This window comes from Urocampus carinirostris, chromosome 20 (genome assembly GCF_059441175.1).
Source record: "Urocampus carinirostris isolate Australia breed hairy pipefish chromosome 20, RoL_Ucar_1.0, whole genome shotgun sequence".
NCBI classification, from domain to species: domain Eukaryota; kingdom Metazoa; phylum Chordata; class Actinopteri; order Syngnathiformes; family Syngnathidae; genus Urocampus; species Urocampus carinirostris.
This window is the reverse complement of record NC_142368.1, coordinates 3,201,332-3,223,282: the sequence shown is the minus strand read 5'-3', so window position 1 is coordinate 3,223,282 and position 21,951 is coordinate 3,201,332. Positions and strand designations below refer to the sequence as shown.

General features: G+C 39.6%; 1 protein-coding gene across 3 annotated transcripts in view; it reads right to left on the bottom strand.

The window, feature by feature from the left end:
• LOC148346008 (MAM domain-containing glycosylphosphatidylinositol anchor protein 2) overlaps positions 1-21,951 on the bottom strand; it is a 305,624-nt gene that overhangs the window by 109,460 nt on the left and 174,213 nt on the right. For all 3 annotated transcript variants that reach the window (XM_088325084.1, XM_088325085.1, XM_088325086.1), the window contains exons 7-8: positions 17,485-17,576; positions 16,024-16,261 (exon numbers count right to left, since the gene is read on the bottom strand). In XM_088325084.1, coding sequence (XP_088181210.1) covers positions 16,024-16,261; positions 17,485-17,576 — 330 coding nt within the window. The remainder of the gene's footprint in view (positions 1-16,023; positions 16,262-17,484; positions 17,577-21,951) is intronic.

Below are 21,951 nucleotides of genomic sequence, written 5' to 3'. Positions count from 1 at the left end.
GCGGGGACGCTGTCATTTCTTAAGAAACGGGTGTGACGTGGTCGCGCTCGGCAGGTAACGCCATGGCTGTACTCGTGTATCAAGGCGCTAACTCGTGTTCACGTCAGCCCGTCGAGGCGGCGAGCTAGCCGGCTTGTTTGTTTCGGGTAAGACGAGCAGCGTTGTCAGCTAACTGCTCGCGCGGTGCCAAAGTGATGCACACCAAATGCTGTCGGGGCCTTTTTTTTAAGTTTCAAGTGCTGCAGCAGCCCGTCTAGGAAGCAGACGGGTTGCCTTGTTAATTCTGGTTGAGAAATGTAGACCGGTTGATTTAGCCTACTCACAGGGTAGCAAAGTGACAGGCATGCACCTGTATTGTGGTTAGGTGTTATTATACAATCCCGACTAGGCACGCCAAGCTAGTTTTTATTAGAAATTCCATTCTTAGATGCTGATACTTTTAGATTCAGATTCAGAGATACTTTATTGTCATTCTTGTACACGTGTATACAGAATGAAATGTCGATACATCTGACCCGCACAGTTTTCTTGAATGTACAGATATAAATAAATGTTGTACTGAGTTAGAGTATTGAAGTACTGATAATATGCTACATAATTTACAGCTATGTATAGTATTATACAGTAGTGCAAAGAGTGCAAGAGGAGCAGCTAAACCAGATGTGCAAAATGGGCAGTCAGGTAAGCAAGTCATTATACAATAACAATAACACTGGAGTACGATGCAGAGGAGAACGTTAAGGCAGAGAACTACATTATGCTAATTTGAATGCTACCGCAGCCTATCACGGGTGTATCGAGGCTGAATCACGGCCAGAAATTTCTGCCCGTGAAGCAGACGCTGTTGGATGCTTTGAGATCGCGATACAGACGAGATACAGCAGTGCTTTACACGCGGTCAGAAATTCACACGCGGTTGGCCGCGCGAAAAAGTTTTGCGCTGCTCAAAACTTTAGACCACGGGTAACCGCGGGCGGCACACGAGGTAATGACGCGGTACAGACGCGGAACGACGTGCTACGGCCGCGGCCAGGGCGTGGTTACACGCGGGTAGGACGCGAAATTTTAGCGGGTAATCGCGGGTAGAGCATGGTCATAGCACGTTTGTCCTGCGCCTGTATCGCGGTGTTATCACGTGAATTAGCGTGTGTAACGCGTGTGACGGTCAAACGCCTTTCTCCACGTATATACAGCGCGATTTGCCGAGCACACGTCAGTTGTGCTCGAGACATCAAGGGGTGAACATGGATCCCCGTCACTGTAGTGACCTCGTCTTATTCCATTTTTATTTCTTGACATTTCTTTTCATTTCATAACAAGATAATAATATAAAAATGAAAAACTATTACAATAATAACATACTGGCTTCTTCGGTGCCATAGCTTGAAATCTTGATCTTCACGGGACTGTGTCTTGAGCGGTTATGATTTCTACAGCCCGGCTCGGCAGCTTTTATACCCATGGTCCACACGCGGAAAGGACGTGGAACTGACGCGATGAGGAAGCGGAACAGTCGCCGGCGTCTGTTTTGCGGGCATACCACGGATAAACAGCGGGTTAGCCAATTTTGCGCATTTTCTACCGCGGGCAACCACGGGCAAAAAAACCCCGCAAAATTTTACCCGCGATACAGACGCAAAAGGCTGTGTGACCGGGCCTTAAGCAGCAAACTACTCCTTTTATTCATTCTAAAAAAAACATGAGCCTTGCATCGTTTATTGCCCACAAAATGCCAGAGTTGCATTTGTGCCTATTTCAAATGCCTCCACAGCCCATCCAGACAGCAGACGACTCGCTTTGTTAATTATGGTTGAGAAATACGAGCGCGCCGACATTGTCAATCATCTCTTTACAAAGTAGCAAAGTGACAGGCCTGCAAATGATTTTGCCCCGATGATAATTCACCCTCCCGTCTAGGCAAGTCTTGCTATCGCCTGTTGAAAATTATTTTAACAATTGTCTTACATGCCAATGCTCTCTTTAGTCAATTTATAGAGCCACAACAGCCGATTTAGGATTATCGCTGTTATACTGATTTCCATGCTACCGCCGCCCGTTTAGGCAGCCGATGAGACTCTTTGTTGAGAAGTACAGCCAGGTCAACTTTATCAGCCCTCTACTCACAAGGTAGCAAAGTAACAGGCATGGGTTTAGCTCATGTTTTTAAAAGTTTTTAAATCAAGGCTTAAGACACACTTCTATTCCAAAGCTTATGATTGATGCCCACTTCATATTCTGTATTGTCCTGTCTTTTTCCGACCGCCTGCCTGGTGGTGATACGAAGGAGAAGGACGATTTGAGATGAGTCAGCCGACCAGCGTTTGACCTGAAGCATGTGAACGCCTGCATGGACCAGCTGGCAGATATGGGAAGCTGCGTCGTGGCCGTCATAGACTTTCTGGACTAGTTTACAGGCTGGGGGCGTCGCTCCTGTCATGCACTTTCCGGACAAATTTTCAACATGTTACCTAGTGTTTACTATGTCTGTGTACTGTAATGCTAAATGTAATTCACCCTGGTCATCCTGGAAGGGGTATACCATTTGTGAGGTACCTTCTCAAGGTTTCTCTTTTTCCTCACGCTGAGGTTTTGAGTTGTTCCTTGCCCGCGTGTTGGTTTAAGATCAGGTAATTGTATCATTGTAATCCTGTGCAGTCCTTTGAGACATTTTTGTGATTAAGGGCTATGTAAATAAATTTGACTTGACTTGACTCATGTTACACCATCCTGTCTAGGCAAGGTATGCCAACTTCTGCTGCAGCATCCCGTTTAGGCAGCAAACAAGCTAGGAAATGTATTCCTGTAGACGAGACAGTCGCAGCGGAATTCAATGTATTTCTTTTTGTCTATTTCAGATGTTCATTAGACGGGCTGCATTTTCATTTTCGAGCACAGCATTGTTTAGTTAGTCCACTAATTGATGGAGTAACTTCTGCTGCAGCATCCCGTTTAGTCAGCAAACCTAGCAAACGCATACTACTGCAGCCTGTTTAGGCAGCTGATGAGTCACCGTGTTGAGAAACACAACCAGTTCGACAAAGTAGCAAAGTGACACGTACGCACACACATTGAGTTTAGGTCATAGTACACCAACCCATCTAGGCAGGTCATGCTAATTATATGTTTACAAATACTGTGTTGGCAAAGTATTTTTTTTTTCATTTTAGTATATATTATTGTTTAGCTACTGTTGTGGATTAACTGTAAGTCAGCAGCTTTCGAGCTGACAGTAGCCCATTGTGTGAAGACATCTGGCGGGAGTCATGAGCAAAATTAAAAATTAGTACATTTTGTGCAGGCTTGGGGAGTAACGGAACACATGGAACAGCAAAAATGATGTTGGCAAACTGTTTGGATTTATTTTCATTTTGTTTCTGTCGCATTTTATGTTAGTTTTGCCGGAGATCAAAGAGATCAAAGCCAGGAGAGAAAGCTTACCACGTGTTGTGAGTCATAATTGTATTCATATTTAGTTTCTTTTATCTTTTATTAGCATTGTTGGTATTGGAGTAATCGAAAAGTAATTGAAAGTAATCAAGTTAAAGTAACCCTACCCAACCCTGTTCATGAGTCATGAGATAATGTTGATACATGAAGTCACAAATTGTTGACTGATCGAGTCGGGGCCGAAAAAAACATTTTCGATTCCGAGATCTTTTTTGAGCACAGTATATAAAGCCGAGCATTTGTTGGACGAACTTGGAACGTGGCTTGAATGAGTGTTGTTGAACGGATGCAATAAAGGACGTTCCCTTTTTGCCATATCTCCGTCCATGCGTATATTTTTGGGCGAGGCCCAACGACGTCCTCACCAAAATAAGTGGCGCCCAACGTGGGGCAAAACTAGTTTCCTGCGTACTAAAAAAAAAGCATTTTTGGTCTAAAATAACTTTTAAGGTGCTAGTTCTTGGCTAAACGATGCTAGTCCTCTACGTTGGGCCATAATTTCCGATCGCAAAACTGAAAAACAGAGGCATATTTTGTCCTTGGTCGTTTCCAGTAATCAATGGGCGAACAGTTGCATACATTTTGGGGCGACGCCCAACGACGTTCTCACCAAAACTACTTCACTTTTTTACTCTGTAGTTAGCATAATTGATGCAGAGACTACAGCTGCAGCATCCCGTTTCGGCAGCAAACAAGCTAGAAGACGAGAGAAAATCGCATCAGATGTCAATGTATTTCTTTTTGCCTATTTCGAAAACTTCCGCAGCTTGTCTACACAGTCATTTGTCAGCCGCCTCCTCGCAGGGGAGCAATGTGACAGGACGAGCATATCGTTTAGGTTACACCATCCCGTCTAGGCAAGTAATGCTAGTCATATTTTTATGAGTATTATTGTTTTCCTTTTCAGGGATGTTACTGTTTGTTCGTTAACTTTTTTTTACCAGGTAGTTAGCGTAACTGATGCAGTAACTTATGCAACAGCGGCCCGTTTAGGCAGCAAACAAACTAGCAAACGCATTCCCATAGACAAGACGTTTTGAGGTTATAAAACCGCAGCCGTCAACTTTGAAGGCGGCGTCTCACTTTCTCTGTTGTTGTTTTTCCAACCCGTCTCATCGTGTAGCGTTGCTATCGACGGCGGTTAACGAGGAAAGAATCCTGTTTCTTATTCGTGTTTTCCTGTCGGCGTTCCCCCGGCGGGGGAGGCGGGTGATTTCCCGCAAGAGCCGGCGAAGCGGGTAACGCGCAACCGCGGGTGGTCGGCGGTGCCAAAAACGACTCTCTGGGTATGGAACAAAGCTGTCGGGTTGTCACACGCGTGTTCCACGTGGAAACGTTTCCCAACGACGGGGAGGCGGGAAGCCAGCTGCGTACCTTTTGTACACGAGTCCTCTTTGGTTTGTTGTTGGCCCGGTACTTTGTTCCACAACCCGTTCAGGCAGCAAGGGAGAGGGCCCTGCTCGTTTTTGTTGAGGAAAAGGGGGCATATCGACAGTACCGCTTTCGGGATATCGACAGTCCCGGAATCAAGCTTGGAAGAAACCTGCAGTTATTTGAGAAGCTGCCGCAGCCCGTTTAGGTAGTAGGGAAACAAATGAATAGATTCATCATCATCTCATCTCATTAGCTACACCGCTTATCTTCAGGAGGGTCGCGGGGGTGCTGGAGCCCATCCCAGCAATCTTCGGGCAGTGGGCAGGGGACACCCTGAACTGGTTGCCAGCCAATCGCAGGGCACACGGGGACAGACAACTCACTCGCTCATTCACACCTAGGGACAATTTGGACCGGCCAATTCACCTGAAATGCATGTTTTTGGAATGTGGGAGGAAACCGGAGTGCCCGGAGGAAACCCACGCAAGCACGGGGAGAACATAAAAACTCCGCACAGGAAGTCTGGAGCTGGATAATTAAGAGATTGTTATTTAATTTTTTTATGAAATACAGCCAACACTGCAATTTTCCTGCTCGCACAATCTGACATATAGTATGACCCCCATCCCGCTAAGTCAGCTAGCAAGGAAGCTGGCCCCACTGTCCCCGGGACGCAACGTATTTGACACCAAATTGTCATTATTACCCGATTAAAAATTTTTTTTTTTTAAACAAAAATTTACCGCACTCCAAACTTTTCGTCAGGCAGATCCGCCATTGTTGTTTTGGTCTCGCCCCGATCTCGACAGACGAGATCTCGTTGCTTCGAGATGACGTCATTGTTGTGGCGGTTATCGAGTGAAAGAGAAGTATGTCTCCGAAAAAACAGTTGGTATTAGGTGCAAATCAACAAAAATTGGTAATTTTTTCAGTGTCGGTAATAAGTCGAAACATAACACAGAAAGGGGTAACAACGGCAATAAATTCCGGCAGGAAAAAACGATGGAGAAATTCTTCAAAAGACCGCGAAGGCAAGGAAAACATGTGTTTTGAAGCGAACGATTCGACGAAAGAAAATAAACAAAAGAATACTCAGAGCAAGAAAAGGACTTTTCTGCCAAATTGGACTAAATTATATTCCTGGTGACGCTTTGAGGAGGATGATAATGGATTGGACCTTGAGAAGGCATTACTATTACTAACTATGGCGGGACAGCAAACCACAAAGAATATATGAACTGAAAAATTTGAAGTGATAACTCCTTTGTATTACCAATTAACTGTGATGATTAAAACTGCAAGAATATATAAATATTTTAGCAATATTATTTCTGAAGTGATAACTCCTTTGTATTACCAATTAACTGTGATGATTAAAACTGAATGAAAATATGGATTAATATAATTATTTCAGCAATCATATTTTGTATAATTTACAATATTGTTGTGAACTGAAAAATCTTGAAGTGATAACTGATTTATATTACCAATAAACTGTGATGATTAAAACTGAATGAATATATAGATTTATATTATATATTTGTCGCAGATTTGCAATTTCAAACGCGATAACACTAAATTTAGGGGACCTATAGATCTGTGTTGGGACCCATAGATTTTTGAGCATGGGACCCATTACTTTTCACAGGTAAAATGAGCACTGGAAAGGGTTTAAGGCTTGGAATACCATGCTTATTTTAGATGCTGTCGCAGCCCGTTTAGCCAAGAAATAAATACAAACATAGATAAATGGTGTTTTACATTTCTAATGAAACAAAGCCGACAATATGACACATTATATGCCAACCCATCCCATTTAGTCTAGTTAGCAAGAAAACTGGCCCCACTCGGACTTATCGTAGGCGCCCGTGTCGGGCATGGGAGAAATTTCCCGGTTCTTTTAGATGCCGCTGCAGCCCGTTTAGGCTGCAAAAAAAAAACGTGTTTTTAATTTTGATTTCTTATGAAACGCAACCAATACTGTCAATTCCCTGCTTGCCTAAGCACCATTCGACACGCTAATTAAAGTTAACTTTATTTGCCAGGGCATCCCGTTGAGGCAGCCGAAATTGATGATTGGAATTTGTTGTAATCAGTTAAAACACAATTTCATGTGGTTGCCTAAGCACAATTTGACACGCTAATTCAATTCTATTTAAACGCCACCGCATCCCTTTGAGTCAGCTGCAAATTTCATGACTGGAATTTGTCGAATTTCATGTTATTGTTTATTGCTCGTGCCAAAGCAGCCCGTTTTGGCGGCTGAATAGTTGCTATTTCTTGTTCGTGTTTTGTTAGCATGCACTGCAATGAAATATAAATAAATACATATATAAATGAACTAAATAATATTTGTTATTTTGGAATATTATTTATGACTCATATTAAAATACAAATATTTTATACTCTATATATTAGCAAAATAATGACTGGTGCTTATTTAAAAAAAATCAAATTGAGTAAATGTATTGTAATTATTATTTCTTTTAAATTAAAACTACATTTTACATACATTTGTAATTCATTCACTGGAATTAAATATGTTGACTGATATTTGTCTTATTTAATATTTTTTCAAAATTGTTTCTGAAATAAGTAATAAAATAAATTATTGTAGAATTAAGAAAAATATTTTTTTTAAAATGACAATATTGATCATTAAAACATTTCATGATGATAATAAAAATAATGAGCAAACTTATAGTAATATAAATACAATATAATCATATTTTTAAGAAAAAAATATTAGCGTAATAAAAATAATATTGCATATTAAAAAAGTATATAATATATATTAAATCAATATTTTTTTCAAATATAAAAAAGAAATATATTTTCAATAGAAAAACACTAATTGCTAAATAATAATAACAATTAATGAGAGAACTTAAATCAATAAATAAATCAATACAATATAAAATAAATAATATATTTCTTAAAACCAAAAATAATAAGCAAACGGATAAATAATAAATAATAATAATAATGATTATTTCTAATCAAGAAAAACGATTTGCTAAATGACAAAAATGAAAATAATGAGTAATCGTATACGTATATAAATTCAATAAAGTATGTATAAATATTATGTCGTGTATAAATAATACTAAAATGTTTTGAGAAAGAAGTATATTTAGAAAAATAATAACAAACTCGAAACTTCTGCTTCCCTTCAGTGGAAGTAGGCTAGCTCATAGCTTAGCTCACACGGATTTCCTAGCCAACAATGCTGACAACTTGCTGAATCTCTGCCACGTCAATTAGGAAAGTAGTAAAACGCCTCCTACATGAACCGGCGTGTCAGGAGCAGATCCAAGTCTTTTTGCGGGAGGTGACTTTGAAGTCCTCCCGCTTTTTTTCCGTCATCCATCAGACAAAGATCGGCTATGCTAATTCGAATGAACAGACCCGACTAATCACCTTGCGAGCGTGATGAACGGGAACATCCTCTTCTCTGAATCCAGGTCTGTGATTGCAGAGTGGAGATGTCAATGATCCGACTTGACACAGGTTTTATCTGAGAGCTCGCAAACAATATTCAACAATAACAAAAACTAGCAACCACGTCTTCAATACGTTACACTAGCATCCTCAGTGTCTTTGCTAAAAACTAGATCCTTTTAGACTGAAAACTAGCCATCTATGTGTAATAAAAACAAAGACTTATTGTTGTTTTCTGCGCCAAAAACTAGCATCGTTGTCATCTATGCCGAAACCAAGCTTGGTATACACCAAAAACTGGTAAGCTAGCAGCATTCTCTTCTGTGTCTTCTACACCGAAAACAAGAGTCGTCTTGGAAAACTAGCACGATGTGCATTTCAACACATAAAAACTAGCATATTGGTCTTTGATGCCAACTATAAGCCCTGGATACACACAAAAATCTAGCACAGTCTTTTTCCGTACAAAAAGCTAGCATAAACATCTTCTGAGCCAAAATAGTCTTCTGAATGAAAAACAAGAAATTACGCTGAAAACTAGCTTCTTCTACACCCAACAAAAAATTGCAGAAAGCTAAAGCAGTCTTATGATACGAAAACAATGCCAAACATTAGCATCATTGTCATTTTCTGAAACAAAAACTAGCTTTGTTATCTTCTATGCCTAATACTTTATGACACTGAAAATGACAGTAGTCATTTAATATGCCAAATATGAACATCCTTGTCCTCTTTGGTAAAAACTAGCCCCTTCAAAACCAAAAGCTAGCATTGTCTTCTATGCCAAAAACTAGATTCTTCTTCTAGAGTTGTCATTTACAACGCTAGCAATTAGCATGTTTGTCTTGTATTTCAAAAATTAGCTTTTTTTCCACAAAACAATAGCAATGCTCTTTTTCTGTGCAGAAAACTAGCATGGTTATTGCCATGGTATAAGACTGAAAACCAATCGTTTCCAACGCCCAAAACTATCATCATCGTCTTTTTAGTCTTCTCTGAAATAAAACTATGTTTGTCATTTTCTTCAACTAAAACGTTATTCTTCTTCTACACTGAAAACTATAGTTGTTATTTACTACATCAAAAACTAGCATACTCGTCTTGTCAAGTATAATCATATTCATTTGTATAGCCCTTGATGACAAAAAGTCTAAAAGGGCTCTACAGACTACACACTACCATTAAATCATCCCCTGATCTGAAACCAACACGAGGTCAAGGAAAAAGTCAAAAACATCAGCATTAGGAAAATGAAGAAATGAGCTATTGAGATTTAAACACTTCCACTGAGGTTGCAGATCGAATCTCAGCCTGGATGGAGAACGTCTCGAACCTGCGGTTTCTTCTTGGCTCTTGGCATCACTAGTTGACCAGCGTTTTCCGAGCAAAGGCTCCAACACCGAAGACCGCCATCCTCGTCGTCTTCGCTTAAAAAGTCCTCCTGTTTTTTTCGGCGTCATCCATCAAACGAAGCCGGCATATCAGCTATGCTAATTTTAATAAACAGGCCCGACTAATCGCCTCGCAAATGCAATGAATGGAAACATCCACTTTTCCTATCCCGACTCGTAATTGCGGCGTGGAAATGTCAGCGATCCGACATGACACGGGTTTTATCTCTGAGCTAGCAAACAATATTCAACAATAATCTGTACACAAGCGCTAATGAGAGGATTATTTGGATTTTTCTCCGGGAAAACTTGAAGATTCGTTTCTGTTTTTCAACCTTGACAGCATCCGGCATGGAGGTCCTTGTCCCCCTGTTTCTTAATGAGCCGGTCATGCTTCAAAGCAATCAGCGTGCATCCAAAAACTCGATGTAAGATCTTTTTTTTTCTTCTTCTTCTTCCCTAAATCCCAGACAGACCTGCAGCATAATCGTCTTTAAATGCTTTTGCTAAGAAGCCTAATTGCAGTTTGGGCTTTCCCGCAGCGGGAGAAAAGTCGTTTTGGAACAGGGAAATGCGGCACTTTCCGGGCTGAGGGCGAGGAAACATTTTTTTAGTTTCCCACTTTCTCGAACAAGAACAATTTCTAGAATACAAGCCTCTGCATCGATGCTATTGCGGTTTTTCCCAATTGCTTTAGTTTCTCTGATCAGACTCAGAATTCTTAAAATGTTTCGTCATATCTCATAACACATCAAACAAGTGTTTTTTTGCGCAAAATTCAGAGTACGCCGCTCAAAATTACAATTCGGTGTCGATGGACATGACGGTAATTTAGGAAATAGTATTAATTGTAAAAAAACAATAATATATGCTTATGATTATGTAGATACTTAATAATATACATATATGAAAGTATAGCTGTTATAAATACCATTTTAAATATAAAATATAACAGATAAATGAAATATTTACATCAACATGATAGATGTATAGAGATAGAGATCTAGAGAGGGAGATAGAGATATTTAGATAGAGATTGAGATAGAGATAAAGAGCTAGAGCGATAGGTACAGAGAGATTAATAAAGAGAGATACGGAGAGAGAGAGAGATACATAGAGAAATAGATAGGGATGTAAAGAGAAACTAAGAGGGATAAAGAGATAGAGAGAGATTCTTATTAAGAGAGATAGAGAGATGGAGATAAATAGAGCGATATAGAAGGATAGAGAAAGAGATAGAGAAATAGATTGAGAGACCGATAGACAGACAGAGATACATAAAAAGAGATAGATTGGGATAGATTTAGAGAGAGGGACTTAGTAAGAAATATATAGTAAATTAGAGAGGAAAATATAGAGAGAGATAGATATATATGTATAGAGATTGAGATAGATAAACAAAGAGAGATATTGAGAGAGACATAGAGAAATAGATAGAGAAGTATAGGGAAAGTTAGAGGGATAAAGAAATAGAGAAATTGTTAGGGATAAATTGTGAGATAGAGCGAGAGAAAGAGAAAGGGATAAAAAGGAATTTATAGAGAGAGGGATAGATAGAAAGAGAAAGATAGAGATAGATACATAGAAAAAGATAGAGATACAGAGATAGATACATAGAGTTACATAGAGAGAGAGAGAGAAAGAGAGAGAGAGAGAGATAGGAATAGAGATAGTTACATTGATAAATAGATAGAGAAGTATAGATAAAGTGAGAGGGATAAAGAGAGAGAGATTGTTAGATTGAGAGATAGAGAAAGACAGAGAAAGAGAAATTTAGAGAGAGATTGAGGGAGAGAAAGATAGACAGAAAGACAGACAGACAGAATGACAGACAGGCAGGCAGGCAGACAGACAAACAGAGAGAGAGAAAGAGAGAGAGAAAGGGAGAGAGACAGAGAGAGAGAGGGAGAGAGATATGGATGGATAAATGGATAGGGATGGATAAAAAGCGATAGATCTAGAGCGATATAGAGAGACTTAAAAATAAATTCATGGAGATTTAGAGAGAAATATATAGAGAGATATAAAGAGCGATAGAGAAACATAGATATAGACAGGGAGACAAAAAGACAAAGAGACAGAGAGATAGATAGCGAGTTGTATGGACAGATAGATATCCATCAATATCATCTATCAATCCGGACACCAAATATGGTCGTACAGGAACGCGCAGATCCTCCTGCAACGAGCCTCAGCACACACAAAATCATCTAAGCTTTTCATTCCGCTCGACGACGTCGCTCAGTCATTATTTGCGGCCCACAGACTCAACTACTCAAAAGATAATGAGCAAACTTCCTCTCGGCAGGTACGATTGATGCCGCTGTTTCGGAGCGCGAGGGATTATCAAAGGATTATCGAAGAATAATTATGCCGCCGAGGTCGACGGCGCCGCTTTCATGTCGGCGGCGAGGCGCGACCCGCATGCCGCATTATGTTTGTTGAGCGAAAAGAAAAAAAGAAAAAGCCGGGGCATGGATGCAAGTGCCTATAATAGCCTCAGATGATATCGCGTATCCACTGAAAACAAAGGCTACATATTCTCAAACTCGCTCGGTGAAAATTGAGCTCATTTTCTTACCGTACGAACAAATTGCATCCTTGTCATATTCGCTTAAAACTAGCTCCTTTCGAAACAAAAGCTAGCATTCCCTTTAACAAATTGCATACTTCTTCTACACCAAGACCCGGAGTTGACATTTTTTTCAATTCTCCACAAAACGATAGCAAAGCTCTTTCTCTGTGCAGAAAACTAGCATGGTGATTAGCACGAAATAAGACTGAAAAACAATCATTTTCAACGGCCAAAACTACCATCCTAGAAGATTTAGCTTTTTTCTAAACTGAAAACTAGCTCCAGTATCTTCTTCACCTACATTATATTCTTCATCTAACCTGAAAACGACAGTAGTTATTTACTATGTCAACAACTAGCATCCTCGTAACTGACAACAAAAACTGTCATCCTTGTCCTCTTCGCTAAAAACTAGCTCCTTCCGAAACAAAAGCTAGCATTCCCTTTAACAATTGCATACTTCTTCTACACCAAGACCTGGAGTTGACATTTTTTTCAATTCTTCTCCACAAAACGATAACTAAGCTCTTTCTCTGTGCAGAAAACTAGCATGGTGATTAGCATGATATAAGACTGAAAAACTGTCATCCTCGTCCTATTCGCCAAAAACTAGCTCCTTCCGAAACAAAAACTAGCGTTCCCTTCTACACTCAGAAGTACATTCTTCTTCTACATCGAAAACTCGGGTTGTCATTTTAAAAAAGTATTCTCCACGAAACGATAGCAAAGCTCTTTCTCTGTGCAGAAAACTAGCATGGTGATTAGCACGATATAAGACTGAAAAACAATCATTTTCAACGCCCAAAACTAGCATCCTAGAAGATTTAGCTTTTTTCTAAACTGAAAACTAGCTCGCTATCTTCTTCACCTACATTATATTCTTCATCTACACTGAAAACTACAGTTGTTATTTACTATGTCAACAACTAGCATCCTCATAACTGACAACAAAAACTGTCATCCTCGTCCTCTTTGCTAAAAACTAGCTTCCTTGAGAACAGGGGTTGGGAACCCTTTTGACCTAAAGAGCCAGAATAGCAAAATATTTTATTTTTTAATATTTTGAGAGAGAACCATACCATATATTTTGAGACAAAATGTCACAAAATACTCCAAACGAGGATACTGACGTATTTACCTTCGGTGCAGACGGAGCTGGGCAGAGAAGTGATCTGTGTGGATAGCTCCGCCCTCCCCTACCATTCTGGCTGTTTACAGTATTTATGTGGGTTTTCATCTTAAAGTAAACCTTTTATACAGAAAATCCTAAAACCGGGTCTGGTGGTGCGACACCTTGACTGTAAACTGTAGTAGGGAGTATACTTTTTATATTATTGACTGAACCTGTTTATACTATTAATGCTACGTCAGCTATGAGCACGATTTCATCTCCGGGCCATATACACTCATGAAAAGAGCCATATATGACCCGGGAGCCATATGTACTCACGAAAAGTGCCATGGGTTCCCGACCCCTGCTCTAAACCAAAAAACAAGCAAAAACTAGCAAAAACTAGATTATTCTGCACTGATAACTAGAATAACGAGCATCCCTGTTTTGTAATAAGCTTCTTCTTTAAAAAACAATAGAAATACAGAAAACTAGCATGGTTATTAGCATTGTATAAGACTGAAATAGTGTTCAATGCCAAAAACTAGCATCATTATCTTGATAACTTTTTCTAAACCAAAAACTTTTCAATTTTCGACCCCTAAAACTATATTCTTCTTCCACACTGAAAACTAAAGTCGTCACTTACTATGCCCACAAACTAGCATACACCCAAAATTAGCATTCTTGTCATCCCCACTAAAAACTAGCTCCTTCTAAACCAAAACTAGCATAGTTTTCCACGCCTAGAACTGTATTCTTCTTCTACACCGAGAACTAGCGCTGTCATTTTCAAGAAAAATAACTAGCATCCTTGAAAGCTAGCCCGATTATCCTCTAAGCCGAAAACTAGCGTTCTTTTCTCTATCTAAAGCCGAAAAAATAGCATCGTCACGAAAGCTAGTCCCTACAATAGCCACAGATTATAGCACATATCCATTCAAATTAGAGGCAAAATATGCATGTTCTTGAAGTGCTGCAATTTTAAGTGATAATTGATCTTTTTCTTAACCATGACCACAACAAAAACATTCTAGTTCACTTTGAACTAAATACACGACAAATACCTTCCATCTCCTTCCGCGTGCTAACGCTAACGACGCCATTTCCAACTGCGACAATGCTAACCCCCTCGTTCTTTTGTTCAGCGCGATCGACCCATGCTAAAAACAAACACAAAAAATAAAACATCAATTTGAACGACTATTCATTAGCAAAAATATAGCACCAAAAGAGAAATAATTCATCCTCAGACCGCAGCAAAAAACATTACTGTGATATAGCAAAAATACCCATTAGCATATGTTCATTATTAGCATTGACATTAACCAAAGAAGAAGAAGCCGTTTTTAAACGAGTGAATAGAGCCAAAAACTAGCATCGCCGTGTTCTTTGCCCAAAATTAGCATGGTATGCCCCCCAAAAAACTAGCAAGCTAACCATCATTATCTTCTGAGCTAAAAATCGGTGTCGTCTTTCGAACCTAGCATTGTTATCTCGTATGACTGAAATTCTTCTTCTACACCAAAAACTAAAGTAAGGTTGTTGATGCTAAAAACTAGCATACACTTCTTCAATGCCGAAAATCTGTTTGGCATACACAAAAAGACGTTGCTAGCTTTTTTTTTAAATCAGTCTCATTTTCTTAGCCCGAAAATTGTGTTGTCTTCTTCTACACGAAAAACCGGAGTCATCTTCTAAACTGATCAAGGGATCCCAGTTCGAATCCCGGCTCGTCCGTGTTACATGTCGAAGTGTCCTTGGGTAAGACACTGAACCCCCAATAAGCAGGTTAGGGCCTTACATGGCTGCAAGGCCGCTATTGGGAAATGTGGAGCACATTGTAAAGAGCTTTGGGAAGTCATTGACTTGAAAAGCGCTATATAAATGCAAATCATTTCATTTCATAACTAGCTATGTCTTCTTCTACGCACGAAAAAAATCAGAAATGTTGAATGGTCATCTTATGAGACAAAACGTAGCATCATTTAAAAAAAAATAAAAAAATAATAGTAATATACCAGTGATATGTTTTCTCCAAGACTGTAAACAAATCATTGTCCTCAACAGCAAAAACTATCATAGTTGAACACTGAAAACTAGCTTTTCTAAACAAAAAAATTGCATTTTCTAGAAAACTAGCATTCTCGTCCTATATTCGGAAAGCTAGCTTCATTCATACACAAAAAACTACATAACATTTCCTGGCCCAAAACTAGTATTGTCGTTTTGTATGCGAAAAACTAGCTTCCTCTACATAAAACTATAAAACACTTCCGAGCCAAAAACTAGCATTGTTTTTCAGTATGCGTAAAATTAGCATTTGCTTTACAAAAAGTACATATATTTTCTCGCCAAAAACTCGGAAAACTAGTTTCTTCTACAAAAAAACTACAAAAGCTAGCCAAATGGTAATGTGGTTGTTTTAGTCTAACTGCATTGTTACACCAAAAAACAAGATATCTAAAATCAAGTGCGATTTATATTTTTCTATTCCCACCCATTGATCTCATATTTTGAGCCAAGCAGAATTAATAGTCCAAAATATACAATATACGTCCATACGAAATGACACTGCCCCCTGGTGGCAAGGAGTACATCACAAAAGACATCAATTGCTCGCTACTTCGAACAGGGAAGGAATGTATAGGAGGTTGGGTTCGTGTGTTGCGTTCGAGGCTCACCAGTAGTGGAAGAGATGTTGACGTCGATGCTGATCTCGGGGATGCCGCCGCCCTTCAGCGCCGCCACGCACGTGTACGTTCCGAAATCGGTGAATTTGAGGTCGATGATGTCCAGGTTGGTGGTGCCGGGAGAGATATCGGTGTCCGTTTGCGTTATTACCATTCTCTCCGAACTGCGCAGGGCGCGGCCGTTCTTAAGCCAGCTGAAGGTGAGTTCTTCGGGGGGCGTGGCCTCCACCTGCCCAAAAATGCCACGTTAAAAGAAACGTTTTCATTTTAAAAGGAAAAAATGTTGAAAATGTTTACGCGATCCATTATCCCCAATTGCATATTGCTGCAAGCTGGGACTGGCAGACTGCAGTTTTGTTGGGCCTGTTTTCTACACCCAGAAGTGAACTGCACTTGTGCTTGCACGATCCATTATCCCCAATTGTACTTTGCGGCCTTAGTGTATTGCTGTTCTCTCCACCAAAGAATGAACTTCACTTGCACAGCTGCAATCTATTAGTTGGAGGACACTTTTGTGAGCCCAGATGGCTCTTTTTTGTTATTACTTCCACCTAGATTCAACTGTACTTGAGCCATTATCCCCGATTGCATATTGCTGCAAGCTGGGACTGGGAAAAAGTACTTTTGTACGGAGGCATGCCATTCTGGCCCACCTAAAATGATAAGCATGGTTGTAACAGCGATCCATTATCCCCAGTCGACTATCCCTGAGGGCAATGGCCAACAGTGCGCATTTTTTTTTTCAGTTCGGGCAGCTGAATTGAGCCGTTGAAGCCAGCCTAAAATGAACTGTTTTTTTGCCGCGATTCATTATCCCCAGTTGACTATGCTGAGAGCAGAGGCCTAGAGAGCAAATTTGTCATTCCTGAGAGCAAAATTCTTTCATTCTTGGTGTCTCTTTGCCACTGCCCTTTTTGCTTAATATGAATAGCACCCATGAAACCACGACCCACTATCCCTGGTTGACTATTGCTGAGAGGAGGGCATTTTTTGTTTTCGGGCCACTGAAGTGTGCCATTGTGGCCTGCCAAAAATAAACTCAACTGTTGTGGCCCAGATCCATTATCCCCAGCCGTCTTTTGCTGAAAGCAAGGGGCCAAGAGAGCAAATTTGTGTCATATCTGGCAGTGGTAAGCACATTCGCCGAACACGCGAAAGGTCCCCGATTTGAGACCGGGTGGAAACATGTTGGCCTGGAGAATGATGGGCACCACCAGGCTGTACTTGCCCAAGACACACCCTAAGAAATGGTGCCCCTACCTCCCGTGTGGTCAAGGGATCCAACCAACCAACCATATACAGTATTAAACGGCAACATTATTGACACACAGGTAGAGAAGATGCGAAGAGACTCTTTTAGCCAATCAGAATGCAGACCAAAATTCACAACCCAAATCAAGGAAGTACTGAAACTGTAAAAATGTCCGTTTTTTTGTTGTTGTTTTTTTTTACCTGGCAAGATATCTTGACCTCGCGACCGATCTGGATGTTGTCGTCATTGTGGTAAGGGTCGGGGGTGATCCAGAAGCGACCCTTTTTCAATGCTAGGAAAAACAAAACGAAATAGTTTCGAAGCAATTCTCGGTAAAAGACAAATAAACTGCTTGAATATTTTATGAGGATTTGACCAGAAAACAGAACTTTCCCATTTGCTGCTGTGATAAACTCAGGACCGCACGTTTTCTCACAACATCATACATTTTTAACTAATATGTTATGCGCTATGCACAAACTCGAATCAGATTCTGTAAAAATAACCCAATTTGGGTTAAGCGTGGGCCGATCCATTACTTCACTTCGATGGAAAGGAAAACACCTAAGGTTACTTAATGTATTAAGAACTAATAAAATAGGAAAACGTGTTTAATATCCCTCAGAAAAAGAATAAAAATTGGTTTGTTACGTTAAAAAAAAATTATTACCTTTTGGGTCATACAAAACAAAACCAAGCCCAAACATTTAGATATTTCAAGAGCTCTCAAAAAGTGGTCTTTTTTGTATAAAATTACAAATGAAAATATTTCTTAAAAAAAGTAAATTAAAAATTGTAAATACTGAGTTCCAATAAAATTGGGTCAATTTTTTAACCCAACACAACTTTATTGCATTCAGGTTTCTCCAATTTTAGGTAATTCAAGGTACTTTGTTTATTTATTAATTTTTGCGGGTGATGGATCTATGTGGGGGGAATTGAGGCAAGGGGTGCTCAAGAGATTCCGTCTAATAATGAAAAATGTACAAAGTAACAAACAACCAAGCTTTCACAAAACAATGACAAGTCCAGATAAAACTAAACGCAACAAATGCAAAGCCAGAAACAGTACCAAAACAGGAAATGGAAAACTCAAGGAAGAAAGTAACAAACTAACAAAACGTTTTCGAAGCAGACCTTATTGCCTCGCCCCAAAATATGTAAAACAAGATGCAGGGAGAAGTCTTGGCGGGAGAAGGAGAGCTCGTTCATTTATCTTCGTCAGCGTACAAAACAGAGATCTCATTTGTCTGAGAGAACAATTGGCTTTTCATATCCTCAGACAACATCTCGTATTAGTTAGCACGTCCCCCTCGCGATGACGCACGTGTTTATCTCAAAATGCACGATTTTCCACACAATTTCCAAGAACTCGTTGGGGTCGGCTTGACCGCATGTTCCACGCCAAGAAGAATGTTATTACTTGGCAGCCCAAGGCGATTAATAATAACATTCGCTGACATTTAAACTCGAGAGAAACAAGCCTGGAATTTCCCGTTTTAAACTAATATGTTCTCCTTATGTCAAGCTCGACTCCAAAGTCCAAAATGAGAAACCAGAAGCAAAAGAAAACAGACCTGGCATGGCGCTGTAATGAGAATGACCCGACAACATGCGCTGTTCAAAATATCCTTATAGAGGGGTAAAGAGAACTAGGGACAGGTATGTGGATATTGGACACACCTGTGCCCAGTTCCAGGCTTGTCACCGCCCTCTGATGGAAGGAGGCGCACCAGACCCTAACAATTTTTTAAACTTTTTGTTCTGTTCTTTATGCTTTTTTTGTTGTTGTGCGTATATCAGGTCGGTTTGTTTTATGTTATATTGTCACCTTGGTTGTTAGACTAAATGTGTGCTTGTACCCCTGGTGACCAAAATAATCGGGCAGTAGCTTGGGATCAAGATGTCGCAGGTTGGATTCCCGGCTCCTCCGTGTTATATGTTGAAGTGTCCTCGGGCAAGACATTGAATCCCCAATGCCCCCGATAAGCAGGTAGGCACCTTGCATAGCTGTCGCTGCTATCTGTGGGGTCTAAATCGACTACCTACATGTTGTGGGAGAGCTATTCAGAAGTTGCTGACGCTAGAAAAGATACACCAAGCATTCGACTTTTTTTACAACTGCCAGTTGGAGAGTGAGAGGGGCCAGAAAAGGAGGACTTACGTCCGTCTCCTTGGCCGCGCTCCTAACTCTGGGGGGCCCTTCCCCCACCAAACTGCATTTATTTAGGCAGAACTAAAAAAGAAAGAAGGAAACACTCTTTTGGGCGGTACCAAAATTTGAAACAGAAACGTGATACCATCTGGTTTAAAAATACACACGTTTTGGGAAAGTAGTTTAAGCCCACTTTACACTATCGGCGTGTGAGTGTGTGTGAATGGGTAAGTGTGAAGCACATTGTAAAGTGTATGAAATAAGTAGGAAAAAAACAGTTGAAAAGACATCTTTTTTAGAGACGTCGAGGGCTAAATTTGGACCGAGTTCAATTTGCTTACAATCAAATTTTAGATGGCATTTTTAGGACTAAATCATGTCTAAAATGGACCTAAGCACCAACCAGCTGGTGGTCAAACAGGAGGCGGGGGCTCATTTGACATCCAACCCCAGACCGGATCGGTCCCTTCACGGGCCAGATGGAGGTTCCTCTCGCCTCCTTCCTCAAGGTTAAACTCCAAACTGGGTCGACTAAAACCTGGCCAGATGTTTTTGCCGTGATGGCCTGCCTGCATGCTTCAGCGAAAAGAAAGGAAATCTATGTCGAGGAGACCTCAAAGAAGTTACTTGCACAAAGCAAAGAGTTCCTCAAAAAGCGGAATATATCAAGTTTTATATTTAAAAGATAAATACACAAAGGATGAAAAAAGAACCCAAATTGGGTCAAAAATAGACCTGTGTTGGGTTGATGTGATTTAACGTTCTTTGTGGCTTATTTTTTATTAAGCAATCTTCATTTTTGAGATACAAATAGCGCATGTGTCTAAATATTTCCATGAATCAAAATAGAAACAACAACTACAGACGCTTCGTATTTTCCTTTTTATACTTCTTTTGTTTCAGGTTTTCCTCGCCTTTGACCTTTTTTTCCTGCTTTTTTCTTTTCTCTTTCTTCTCCATTTCTTATTTTATTTTTTCTTCTTGTGCTCCATTTTACTAGCATTTAACTTCTTTTTTGTTCTATTTGCTTTTCCCCAGCTTTTTTTTCTACGTTTTCCTCGTTTTCCATTTTTCCTTAATTTTCCTTGTATTTTACTTTCGTTTCTTTTTCATTTTCGACTTGTTTGCTTGAGTTTTTCCTTGCCCTCATGTAGGTTGTAGATCAGGGGGTGGTGTTGTAATAGTCTGAGGTTTGCTATAGTCTGTGGTCTGTGAAGCCCTTTGAGACTCCCTGTAATTAAGGGCTATACAAAAAAAAACATGACTTGACTAGTCCCCTACTTACGACCATTCGACTTACGATAAACATTTTTTTCGGGATGTCGAAAAATATCCTGACATTCCTGTAAGTTCGATTTTCTATTGTGAGCACCTTTTTCCGAGTACAGGACAGTACTGTAGTGCTGCTTTCCGGCGTGTGGTGGCGCTGTGAGAAGTCACCCAGCATCCACCCTGAAAAAGAAATCCGTCTTCCTCTTCCTAGTTCGTGTGTAAACATTCTATACTGTATCTCCAGCGCGCTAAGAACGTTGACCCTTTTATTGTTTAATATCTCGTGCATCCGTTTAATATGGTTGGTGTCAAGTGTAAAGAAGAGGCGAGCCGTTTTCTTTGAAATGAAAGTGGAATAAGAAAGCTTGATGCGGTTGAGAAAAATGGTCGGAACGCTTATTTTCAGCCACTTTTTACTACACAGGAGGGCCTCTTGACGCGCAAGTCTCAAAAGTAAGTAACTCACTTTATTTATCTTTTTACCACGGGGAGGACCTCTTGAAGCGCATCTCCCAAAAGTAAATTAAACTCAACATTTTGATCTTTTTTTATAGAGCATATTCTCTTCTGAAATGTTTATTTTTTTAGTACAAAACAATGTAGGTTACTTATTCGAGCCTTACACATACTTTAAACATACAAAATATAGCACTGTCGGGCAGCATCTGTATAATGTACCAAACATATTCCGTTTATCTTTACCACGAATCGATGGATAAAGCAACGGATGGTTATAAATGGAGGATTGGGGGATGGAGGATTGTTTTAAACAAATAAAATAAAAATTCAGGTTCAGAAAGGAATGACCTTTTTAACGTTTAAAAACAACCAAATCATTTGAGTTCAAAAGAAAATTAGAAATAGGGCTTTTTTCCCTGTATTTTTTTATTCGTTATTTCTAAACAAACGACTGAGTATTTTATCATTATTATTTTTCTTCTTTTTTCATTCAATCAACAGAATATTTGGGGTTTAAAAGAAAACATCGAAACAGTTATATTTTATTTTATTTCTTTTTTTAAGTAAGGATTTTTTCCCGTTTTTTTTCTTCTTTTTTCGAACAAACAACAAAGTTTGAAAGTCAATTAATCTTTTTTTCCTACTAATTATTTCAGGTTTAAAAACAATTAACTTTTTTGGTGACTTCAAAATTAAATTTAAAATCTATTTTTTTTACCGATTTTGAGCAGGTGTTTTAGGATCGACCCATTTTTGGTCAAATATACCCAGCAGTAAATTA